General features: G+C 44.4%; 1 protein-coding gene across 4 annotated transcripts; it reads right to left on the reverse strand.

Annotated features, from left to right (window-relative positions):
* Positions 1–2,159: 2,159 nt before the first annotated feature.
* LOC110521580 (paired amphipathic helix protein Sin3b) lies at positions 2,160–12,086 on the reverse strand. Of its 4 annotated transcripts, none has more exons than XM_090231600.1 (19): positions 11,738–12,086; positions 9,882–9,988; positions 9,505–9,658; positions 8,930–9,268; positions 8,582–8,734; positions 8,359–8,481; positions 8,181–8,270; positions 7,951–8,069; positions 7,577–7,790; positions 7,051–7,167; positions 6,682–6,920; positions 6,391–6,574; positions 5,564–6,275; positions 5,226–5,395; positions 4,897–5,070; positions 4,656–4,748; positions 3,886–3,980; positions 3,370–3,568; positions 2,160–3,092 (listed from the first exon to the last, which is right to left on the reverse strand). In XM_090231600.1, exons 2-19 carry the CDS (start codon positions 9,902–9,904, stop codon positions 2,862–2,864), a joined length of 3,429 nt encoding a protein of 1,142 aa, XP_090087726.1. In that variant the 5' UTR covers positions 9,905–9,988; positions 11,738–12,086; the 3' UTR covers positions 2,160–2,861. The 4 variants fall into 4 exon arrangements, with proteins under 4 accessions (XP_090087726.1, XP_021454896.3, XP_021454895.3 ...); XM_021599221.3 differs by having other exon boundaries at positions 8,909–9,268; XM_021599220.3 differs by having other exon boundaries at positions 11,074–12,061.
* Between the last annotated feature and the right edge of the window lie 48 nt (positions 12,087–12,134).

The following is a 12,134-nucleotide window of genomic DNA, read 5'->3' on the forward strand; positions in this document are numbered from 1 at the left end:
TGACCAAGAACCCGATGGTCACTCTGACAGAGCTCTAGAGGTCCTGTGTGGAGATGGGACAACCTTCCAGAAGGACAATCATTGCAGCACAAGCCCAATCAGGCCTTTATGGTAGAGCAGCTAGACTGAAGCCACTTCTCAGTAAAATGTACGACAGCCCGCTTGGAGTTTGCCAAAAGGCACCTAAAGATTATCAGACCATGAGAAACACGATCCTCTGGTCTGATGAAATCAAGATTGAACATTTGGCGTGAATGCCAAGCATCACCATCCCTACGTTGAAACATGGTGGTGGCAGTATCATGCTGTGGGGTTGTTTTTCAGCGGCAGGTACTGGGAGCCTAGTCAGGATTGGGGGTAAGATGAACAGAGCACAGTACAGAGAGATCCTTCATGAAAACCAGCTCCAGAGCTCTCAGGACCTCAAACTGAGGCGAAGGTTCACCCTCCAACAGGACAACGACCCGAAGCATACAGCAGAGACAACGCAAGAGTGGCTTCAGGACAAGTCTCTTTATGTCCTTGAGTGGCCCAGCCTGGGCCCGGACTTGAACCCGATCAAACATCTCTGGAGACCTGAAAATAGCTGTGCAGCAAAGCTCTCCATTCAACCTGACATAGCTTGAGAAGATCTGCAAAGAAGAAATTCCCCAAATACAGGTATGCCAAGCTTGTAGCATCTCTTACCCAAGAAGACTCAATGCTGTAATCGCTGCCAAAAGGTGCTTCAACAAAGTACTGAGTAAAGGGTCTTAATAACCTCTTTGCGCTGAGATCCCGCTAACGGGATCAATATGACAACAGCCAGTGAAAGTGCAGGGCGCCAAATTCAAACAGAAATCTCAATTAAAATTCCTCAAACATACAAGTATTTCACACCATTTTAAAGATACAGTTCTTGTTAATCCCACCACAGTGTCCGATTTCAAATAGGCTTTACAGCGAAAGCACCACAAACGATTATGTTCCTAAGGTTATTAAGACACTTTACTCAGTACTTTGTTGAAGCACCTTTTGGCAGGGATTACAGCATTGAGTCTTCTTGGGTAAGAGATGCTACAAGCTTGGCATACGACCAACATCAGAATTCCCACTTGCTAGTTGGATTTTTTCTCAGGTTTTTGCCTGCCATATGAGTTCTGTTATACTCACAGACGACTTCAAACAGTTTTAGAAACGCCATAGTGTTTTCTATCCAAACAATATGCATATATTAGCTTCTGGTAGCAGGCAGTTTACTTTGGGCACCATATTCATCCAAGCTACTCAATACTGCCCCCAGCCATAATACTTATGTAAATGTGATTGCTAATTTTTTTAAAATAAACTAACATTTCTGTAGTGTGTGTAGATTGAGGAAAAATCAAATTGTATTCATTTTAAAATAAAGCTGTAACGTAACAAAATGAAGTCATGGGGTGTGAATATGTCCCAAAGGCACTGTATGACCGACTAACTCACTAATTTATAAAACTGACCAATGCCTAATGACAAGAGATGGTCAAAGTGATAACCCTTTGACAGAGGGTTACTTTGTAAGACCTGAATGATAACCAAGCCCTGACATCACAATATCCCACTCAATGATTTTCTGATTTCACTGCTTGCAAAATCCCACGATTTTAAGTGTTTGATATCTCTGCATCTTTACTTCCTTCTTGATGTTGTACCCTTTCTTTCTAAAAGTGGAAGACTGTAACGGTGTCTATAGTAACTAGATGTACTTTGATTACATTATGAAAAACGATAGAGCAGATGTGCTTGTGTTTTAAAGAGACAAAGGATACGTCTTACAATCCCCCTTCGACAGAGTGGTTTGTAAATGTTGTGTATAACGGTGTACTACGATGGTCTCATTTGTATTTCTGTATACACTTTGGTTAGTTATCCTGTCATATCTGGGTTTTATAAACCACGTTTATTTTTAAAACTGTCACCCTGGCTCTGGCTTTTTTTATTTCTTCCATTCCATAATAATAATAAAAAAAGACTTGTCTGTACCGAGATCTCCTAATGTTGAGCATAAACATACTGGGGTGAGGAATTTTGTTTGCAAGTTCTTTGGAAGGAAAGTACAGATGCATTGTTGCACTCCCATACCTTAAGTTCTTCAGCCCAACACAATCAAATGAAAGAAAAGACCAGGCTTTTCCAGGCTGTTTAAGAATTCACAACTAGGTTGTTTATTTTCATGATAACTGACAGGATAAATGTTATACATTCTTTTTTAACACTGATTTTGTTTATTTTAGTATGCAAAATGATGAAATCATGAATATGATACATAATTCCAAATGTTCCGTAAAATTAACACAATTGAATCAATTGTGAACACTCGTCACCCTGGCAAATCAACCATTTTTAGATTAGTCACAAGACAAAAAGGAAATGACCCGAAAAAAAGAATGTCAAGAATTGGGATGCCAGCAAACACTTAGATCCATGTAAATGTTAAATTTCATTCATCATATTCATGTAAATGCATATATAAAATGTGTACAGTTGTATATGCACATACAGTAATGCAATTACTTAAGTTGAGCTTACTGTACAAAAGATGAGTATGACACATTTTTTCTAACCATTTCTCCCAGTACTTCAGTATAAACATATACAAACAAAGGCCCTCTGGCTTCAGAAGCTAAAAACTACAACGGACTTATAAAAAGAGACATTCACATTTCTGAAACAAACTCAATGATTTTAATCTCCCGTCCCTCTGCTTGCACTGCGGACTGTGTGAACAGAGAAGCAACGTGGATGAGTCAGGTGAAGATCTCCTGTGTTCCGTGCTGGATTCCCCCAGGATGCCCCTGTCTCTCAGTCTCTCTCCATGTGTGTGTAGTGAGTGTGTGTGGCCTCTACGGAGAGGGAGGTTTCCTACTGTAATGCACCTGGTATCGGTTGACAGGCAGGCCTTTGACCTGTGTGTTGAGGCAGGTGGTCTTGCACGGAATCATGTCCTCCTCCTCCTCACCTATGAGCCAGTCGTGGACCGAGCGCTCGGCCGCCGGGGTCACGTGCTCCACCAGCCAGCCCTGGTGCCACTTGTCAAAGCGCTCGTGCTGGTTCACAGCAACCCTGTGCTGGGACTGGGGGAGAGAGACAGAGGGGAAGAGCCAGTCACGGTCAGACCAACAGACAGTGCCTTAAAAGGGACAACATTCCACAGTGGAAGCACTGGATGACGAGTGCCATGACGATGTATAACTGATGCCAAAACAAGACATAACACTTTAAGCATGTTGGAAGCAGCTATAACTATAAATACCTTTATATAAATATTGTCCCTTCTCTAGTTCAATGCCCACCTTAACTTCTCTTCAACTCACACACATGCAATCCCAGACATAAATTGGTCGTAGTTACCTTCCTGGCTTTGACCAGCGCTCCTCGGCGGTACATGTAGTCCTCAGAGTTCATGACGAACACCATCTTGTGGGTGTTGAGTTTAAAGCGGCAGTCCAGACTGCCAGCACTCTCCACACCCAGCTGTCTGTGCCACTCCCGTCTGCAGCGCATCGCCTCCACCTGCCGCACCTGCCAGCGTCTGAAGTGCCTCAGGTTCCTACACACACACAGGGGACAGTCAGAGTATATCAGAGGGAAAATACTGTGGTTCAGACAGAGGACCACAGTGAAGCAAGGTACAGTAATATTCAAATCAGAGCCTGATATGCTAGGACTCATTTTGTGCTTGGCTGTTATGGCAAGCAGAAACAATCTGCAGTGCAGTGCTTGTGACAATCATTAGTTAAGACAGTGAACTTACAAAATGTGAAAACACAGGATTACCGTGTAACGTCTCGGGAATTCAGGTGGCATCATTATGACGGTCAATATATGGACATCACAACCAAAGTTAATTGCGTGAATCTCACTTACCTGGGCAAAAATACTGGTTTGAAAAAGTAGCCTTCGTTCTGCGAGCAAAGCGTCGACTCTGTCCCTACAAACTGTTCCATATAGCTGGACAGGCACTGGACAGGGAGAGAGATGTGTCTACATCAAAACAATGCCATTACAAAAGGCCATATACTCAATCATAAGCAAAGCTTGATGAGTTGGTTATTTGATTCAGCTGTGTAGTACTAGGGCAAAAACCAAAATGTGCCCCCAGGGGGGAGTTTGGGAAACCCTGCTTTAGGGCAGTGATATTTAAACTATTTAGCGGGGACCCCAATTTTTTCCACCAGAATTTCAGGGGACCCCACTTTTTTTGCAATAATTTCTCACAGCCCCACCAAAAAAAGAATGACATCCTTAAAATCTGTATATTTTTACATCAAGAAGTACCCTTCAATTTATTACATTTTAATCTCTCATCAAAATAAACCAATAAATGTACTTGATCACATTTTATTTTTTAAATGATCTTTCTCAAAAACATTTGTATATTGTCCCATACAATAATCTGTACTCTTACTTTTTGGTTCCAACCACTGAAGACCTATTGAGACCTCCAGTCAATATTTCTTTTTTTTGGAGGGAGAGGGGGAGGGGGGGGGGGGGGGCACGACCCCACTGCCGTTCCCAACCCTTACTTTGAATACCACCACCTTAGGGAACGGCAGGTTGCCATACAAGGCCAGTCTTTGTTCATACTATGACATTCTAAAGGTGCTAAAAGTGTGACTGTCCGTACGATTCTTTACCTGTACATCCAATGGGTCATCAGCCTGGGCCTCCTCTGTGTCCAGCAGCTCAATGGTCAAGGTCACCTGGCCTTGGTTCTGAATGAACATTACCTACAAAATAATTCACATCCCAGCAAGCCATTAAACATCAATGATCAACACGACGGTTACAGAATGCACTAAATCTCTATTACAATAACATATCACATGTATCACATTTACAAGGCTCAGCGTTTGTCCCCCCAGGGCAGGCCGTTACCTTAAAGCAGTTCTCCTCAGCCATGACCCTCTCCGACTTCCACTGGTAGCTGGTCTCCCAGGCTGTTCTCACACACTGGGATGACAGGTTAGCCCCCGCCGCGCCCCTCTTCCTCTCGGCCAGGTACAGCTCAGCCACCTGAAGACACACCTCGTCACTCACCAGGTGCTGCAGCTGCAGGGGGAGAGAGAGAAATGACATGCATTCTGAGAACAATCAAACACTTCAGGATCGCTATATTCTTGAGGTAAAGAATGAATAGGCAGTTAACGGATATGCATTTGGTTCTGTAGATTATGAAAACTGGAAACTAGAGAGACACCACTGACCTGTCTAATGATGTTCTGGATGAGCTTGTCGATGGTGAAGCCAATGTAGGCGTGGATGGTGAACATCTCCCGCAATGTGTCCTCATACTGTGTGGACTCCAGGTTCCCATCCAGAAGACTGCGCACCATATCCAGGAACGCTGGGTAGTACTCCTCCAGTTCTACCTCACCTGTAGAGCAAGTTCACAGGTCATTGAACAGACACTAGCTAGCTACAGAACTTCCCTCTCAAAAAAACCATGGCAAACTTGAGCCCAATGTTCCCTCTCCTGTACACAGATACACAAACAAATGCAGGCTACTAGATATGAAGGACGTTAGATCTGAGAGGTTCATACTGGGCTGTTTGAGGCGGAGCTCCATGGCCAGGTCCCGGCACTCGGCCATCAGAAGCCTCTCACGATTCTGCTCTGCCCGGTGCTCCAGCAGTTGCCTCTCCGCCTGCCGGTACACCCTCAGCAGCCGCTGGCACAGGGTCTGGTGAAGCCGCAGGAAGAAGTACCAGTTGTTGTTGACGAAGAACAGGTTGTAGACTCCGTCCAGCTCCTTCTGGTGCTCTGCCTCAGGGTCTCTCAGGTCCACCTTCTCCCCTCCCACTGGAGCCAGGCTATGGGACGAGGCTACACCCAGCTCCACTGTCTGGGGAGAGGCGCAGCGCCGCCGCCTTGACTCCCCGTTCTGCTGCTGATGCTGATGTTGCTGACTGCCTGTTGTTGCTACGGCTCCTGGTATACCGCCACATCCTCCTCCCCGGTCTCCTCTCTCCTCCACGTCCTCGTCCGTCCACTCCTCCGTCTCGCTGAGCTCGCCGCGGCGGGAGAAGAAGAGGTCGGGGACAAAGTGCTGGATGATGCGCTTGATGTGGTCCTTGTCGTCCTTGTGGATGGTGGGCTGGCGTTTGACGTGGTAGATGATGAGAGAGGCGGCGTCCTCCAGGATCTGCTTGTCCTCGTAGGTGAACACCATGTGGGGATCGCTGACCGCTGGCGCACTGCTCCCGTCACGCCCCTGCTGGACCACGCCCCCCTCCTCTGTGCTCTGCTCCTGACGCTGAGGGGGACAAACGCACAGGTTAGACAACACAGGAGAACATCTCATTTCTAAAGAACCTTTGATGGATCGGTCGGGTGACTACAAAGGAAGTGGATTGAGTTGGAGTACTCACCTCATCATAAACACTTTCAATCTCATTGAGCAGGCTTTTGGATCGAAGGGCCTTCATGTCATTCTGCTTGAAGTTGACCCCCTGGTGGTCCAGGGACTTGAGGTAGGCCTTCTCATACTGCTCCCTCCAGATCTTGTTGAAGCCCTGCTGGGCTTCTCTCCACTCCTCCTCCTTCGCTTTCAATCTACAGACACAGCAGAGAGGACATCAAAGAATTAACACACACAGAGATTCACACCCGTCAAGTAATTTGGGTCAAATCTCTGCATGTGTACGTGTGTGTACCCTGACCTCTTGAGCACCACAGGCACGGCAGTAGCGGGGCTCCTCTTCAGCCCCTCTATAATCTCAGGGGCCTTGTCGCCGTAGATACGGTAGATGGCTCGGCGCTGGATGACCTCAGATGTGCCTCCCAGACAATCGTCCAGACGGAAGCGGTCCTGGTCCTCAGGCGACAGACGGGACAGCTTCTTCTGAACGCTCTCCAGGACCCGGATGGTGGCCAGGTTAGTCTCCAGGACCACATCCAACTGGAGGAAATAGGAAAATAACTAGGTCCTCAAAGGTGATTCTGCAGTGATGCTCTGGGTAGATAAGGGAGAACAGTCTGTTTGCATGTAGTTGGTGGCTGTAGTACTTCTGATATCTCGGCTTACTCACCTCAAACCTTTCGTCCTCACAGCGATGAAGCTGCTCCTCATATGGAGTTTTCTTTGAGCTCACAAACGTAGAGTCCTCCGACCACGAGGGGAAAGAAACCCAGGTGTCATTCAGCACCTGGAAATAAACAATTTTAGTTTTATTTTAATTTTCAACACAACTGAGAACATTATCATTGATGCCAACCAGAAGTCGTTGATGGGCGAAAAACAAAAAACGGACACTCAATTCTGATTGATCTTCAATAATTACCCCATCCTCAACCTCCTGATAAAGATAGCAAAATAAAAGCGTCAGCTAAGATTAAATCTGAATAAATGTGGAAAATCACAAGGCCCTGGCATGCAGCAGCTCAAACAAAACATGCATGGAAGTAGATTCACAGCTATTGGAACAATAGTTACAACTTTGTAGGGTCTCCTACTAGACTCAAAAAAGGGCTAAACACTTGAAATAGAAATCAGAAGTGCTGGAATGGCAAATCTTATACACACATACACACAAAACTCCTTTCATTTATGAGCACCTCTTTGCAGATAGCAGTGCGACCGCTGCACTTGGGCTGCTGGTAAGTCTTGGGTAGTGCTCTGTAGCTGGATCCCAGGCGCTTGCAAGAGGCATAGTCGACCTCCCTGCCCCCACCTCCTTCCATGTATCGGTCTGACAGGCCAGACACTGAATGAGAGAGCTCTTTGTCCCCCAGAAAAGACTTGAACTGGGTATATAGCTCTGGAAACTTCCTGGAGGAAATAATGAACATGTTCAAATTAATGAATGGCTCAAGAGGAGACTTGGCAAAACATACTGCCCTTCATACAGTACAATAATATCATTATGCATTTATTTACTGAGAAAGACATCAGTGACTGTTCTCTCTGAAATCTCCCACAATCCACTTACCCCAGAAAGGGAGTGACAAGCTGCAGCAGCTCTGCTCCCGAAACCACTTCCTGGTTAAACAAAGCAATACAGCGGAGGAAGTTCTCGTATACCTCCCGACTCTTGAAGAAACGGCGAAGCTGCAACAAATCAAAACATTATTATCGTCATTGGTGACAAAGGCTTTCATGATATTTGTCACAGCCAAAACACATTATGGAATAATTCCAACGCGGACACCTGGGCATTACCTTGTCAAAAAATGTGAACTCCCGCAAGACTCCATGCTTCCCAACTGAGGCAAAGGACTGGTCTTTGGAGCATGAAAACTTCATCTTTTTCTAAAAACAAAAAAACATAACCAATCACATACAGTATAGGTCTTCTATGAAAATAGTGACTTGTATAAATGTATGATTAAGTCCAGACCTTGAGCAGTGGTGTCATGTGAGGCAGCAGCATGGGCCTGGGTCTCTTCTTGCTCTGTTTGCTCATGTCCTCGTCCTCTGCCCTCTTCAGATGGTCTTTCCCAGTCAGGGAGCTGCCAGTGAACTGAAAGGACACAATGTAGAAACACAAATTGCACTGAAAGTGAACTGATCACAGAAAATTAACATGGGCAGGATGCTCTCAGAAAGGGGAAAATACTGACCAGTGATCTCTTAGCATCTGGTAAGAACTGTCCAAACTCAGCCAGTAAGTCCTCTTGGCCCTTGAAGAGGCTGGCCACTTTTGAGAAAACTTCATCCTCTGTCATTCCACTACTACCATGACCCCGGCTCTCCTTGACCTCAAGCTGCTCTTTCTGAAAAGACAAAAACAGACAATTATTCCATCGGAGAAATCATGATATGATACACACTAATCTGCTACAATTAAAAGTAGCCTTGATGCTAGCAAACAACTTAACTTTAAGCAGACTTCACTTTATATCAAACTAATATATTGTTTTCAATTGACAGAAAAACAAATCAATTACCATATTGATGACACAGTGTACCTGGTAAGTGTGTAGTATCTCAAGGAAGGATCTGTAGATCTCTGGATGGTCTAGGAAGCGGTTTTTGATTTTGTTGACATAGCTGATAGCACTGTCAAATTCTACTGGGCTGGGCTCTGAGGCAGGGGGGGACACTGAGGAGGACTGTGGCTGGGATGGGCTCTCTCTGCTGGGGAGTGGCAAGGACAGTCTACTGGGAGGCTCTGGGGGCCCTGAGGATGAGTAGATGCTTTCAGGCGATGCCACAGCTTCACTTTGGGCAGATCCAACTTCAGCAACAGATGAGCCTGTGGCACTCACAGCAGGGCTTGTCATACTCTTCCCCTGACCTGGGGACACCTACCAAAAAGGGGCACTTATTGTTAACATAAATTAACTTCACAACATCCATCATGTGTGACCAGTGTGGTCTGCTATGGTGGAAAGGTTGTGGCAAACTCCACTTACATATAGGCATACTACCAGTACTTGGTATAATGGTTGATTAATAAAATTGGGTTACAAATGTTGTGCATAGGCAGCCAGTATTAGAGTTTAATGCAAACCAAAATCAATACACATTTAGAGGGACCCACCTGGGCAGAGAATGGGGACTGAAGGAAAACCACGCCATTCTTGGGAATCTCTATCCGATACCCTGGGGGCAGGAAGGCATTGAATCCTAAGACGAGGTCCGGGTGCCCATGGAAGAGCTGAGACACACGGTTTATAACACCCGGTGTGTCAATGCTATGAAGCAGAGAAAGATTTTAGGCTAATTTCATAGGGACAGAGGAAGTGACCTTAAACGAGAAAATCTGCTTCCCAACATAATTTAAGAGTAACTTCAACAGTATAAAAAAATATATACATGTATGAAAATCTGCTTCTCAACATAATTTAAGAGTCACTTCAATAGTATAAAAAAATATATACTGTATATATCAAGAAATGGCAAACGGCAATGCTATACCTTTGTGATTTGAATTCTTTCATTATGTCAAGAAATTTGTTGTATATTCCAGGGTCATTCCCAAATCGTATTTTGACTTGGTCCAGGTATGATAGGGCATCTTCAACCTTAAGGGAAAGAGAATGGTGTGAAACCAAATGAAAACTCAGAGCATATAAAAATGTTTTTTTTTTCTTTCCATAAGATGCTAGATATTAAGGGTTCCAGGTTAAAGACCGATCATCAACAAGAATGCTAGCGTGTGAGTGATTTTATCACTGTTATTACACATTCACAAACAGGGGAAAATGAGTTATGTTGCTCCTCAATGAAGTCATGAGCTGAACAATTTATGGTATGATGTCTTCACCATAACTCATTTAGCTATCCATCCAACTCCCTAACACCATTTGCAGTTACACTGCAAACAATAAGCAGTTAACTAGGCTGAGGAAGAGATTACATTTTTGGGGGGGCTGTGTTAGCTATATCACATCGGAACACCTTAGACGCATTGTAGCTAAAATCTGGTCAACAAGGAAAACGTAGTTAAACTGCATGGTTAACGTTAGCTAGCTAACAAAACCGATGGTTCTGTGCGGCATATGATCATCGATCAGCAATACGAATAAACAATACAATAGCTAACGTTAGCATGGCGTATTGAGAAAACCCTACTCATAAACTAGCTGGCAAGTTATCAAACGAGTAACGTTACTGTATGTTGGCTAACGTTAGTTAGTTGTCGGATTACAAACCAGCTAGCAAGCAATAGCGCGTATTTAAAGACAGGTCTCCCATTTTGTGCCAACAAACACCATCCCATTCTAGACAACTTAAATGTGACTTTTTTTCTGGCATTGCGGGCAGAAAATGTGAACAAGGAACCTCAGATGCTCAAAGTTATCCAACAATGGAAAGTAGCTAACTAACCAGCCAAAAAAAACTAACATAGATATATGTTATACTGTGCTGTATCTGGATGACCCAATGAATGATTATTAAAATCGTGTCTAACGCAATTGAAGAATCCAAGTTATCTGGCGTTAGTTAACCTACACTAAAGTACTGTTCATGCGACATTCTATTCAGAACACCTTTATGATTAACTAGCTAGCAAACGTTAACTCCTGAGCATGAAGAGAAAGACAATATCTGACGAACACAAAATGGTTCTGAGGAAGACTTTTCCCTTTTTGTTCCCGTCTCTTACCTTCAGTTTTTGAAAGTGCTGTTGTTGCACTTGCTTTTGTACAACATAGGCCTTGTCTTGAATTTGGTTTATTTGTTTCGTGTTGCTGTGTGCCTGAATTTTCGCCATGATCCCGGAGATAGTAACAGACATACAGCCACTACTACTTGGTTGATTATACGCTTTGGTATCTGGTTGTTGGCGAGCCGACAAAAATCTTGCCTTCGTCGGAAGCTAGCTAGCTAGCTAGCAACCCTTAGTTGGCTAGCTAGCTAGCTAGCTAGCTAGTAGATAACGTTAGCCAGAAAGCAAAATAAGGACAATCCAGCCAAGTAACAATTATGGGAATAAGCTACGACTCGATGCGACTTTGATTAAAAGTCATTATCGGTCCAACAAGTAACTACTGCTGGTACGCTGTCAGAGTGAAGCCTCTGAAAAAAGATTTGAGACAATGGTTGCTGATTATGATATTTTAAATAAACTATCGCCTGTCTCTTTAAATTCGGCGGCAGCTGTGCAGCCAGTCTTGGCGTCCGGAAGCAGAGACGGAAGAAGCGGCGAGACACCCCACTCCCTTATTTTTGCTGGATACATTACCGTCAAGGAACTAACCGAGCAGACACAGCTGCTATTGCATTGTTGACTATGGAAGAACCACCCCGTTAAGCAGACCAGAACTGACCGTTTTTTTCAAAGGCAAACGGCCCGAGTAAAAACTCTTTATTTATCCACCATCTTTGTCCGGAAGCACAGTCAGAGAAATTCCAATGCGCAGACGCATGGAGAAACGGGTGGAGCTTCACGAGCAAAGTAGGGATTTTTCTCCATCCTCCTTACAACAGTACAGTCCTTGTTCAATTTTCACACTGACTGGAAGAAACCTTTTTACAGAAGTGTATACACGTTGCACGCAGAACTTGAATATTTTTACGAATGTTAAAATAGTTTGAGATGTGAGCACAGAATTTGACGGCCTGCCACTCACCAACACAGAATCAACCGGGAGGGAAAGTAATGGGCGTGCCAACAATGCGCATCACACAGAAGACCAAGAACTGAATATAGCTAGTGGCCTACTA

Source organism: Oncorhynchus mykiss, chromosome 4 (genome assembly GCF_057628025.1).
Source record: "Oncorhynchus mykiss isolate SJ-2025 chromosome 4, ASM5762802v1, whole genome shotgun sequence".
Lineage (NCBI taxonomy): Eukaryota > Metazoa > Chordata > Actinopteri > Salmoniformes > Salmonidae > Oncorhynchus > Oncorhynchus mykiss.

Coding starts and splice junctions, on each gene's coding strand:
- LOC110521580 (XM_021599219.3), bottom strand. CDS start 11,205: ATGTCTGTTACTATCTCCGGGATCATGGCGAAAATTCAGGCACACAGC. Junction 7,791..7,950: donor CTTGTCACTCCCTTTCTGGG/GTAAGTGGATTG, acceptor TATTTCCTCCAG/GAAGTTTCCAGAGCTATATA. Junction 5,071..5,225: donor TCCAGAACATCATTAGACAG/GTCAGTGGTGTC, acceptor CTCCCCCTGCAG/CTGCAGCACCTGGTGAGTGA.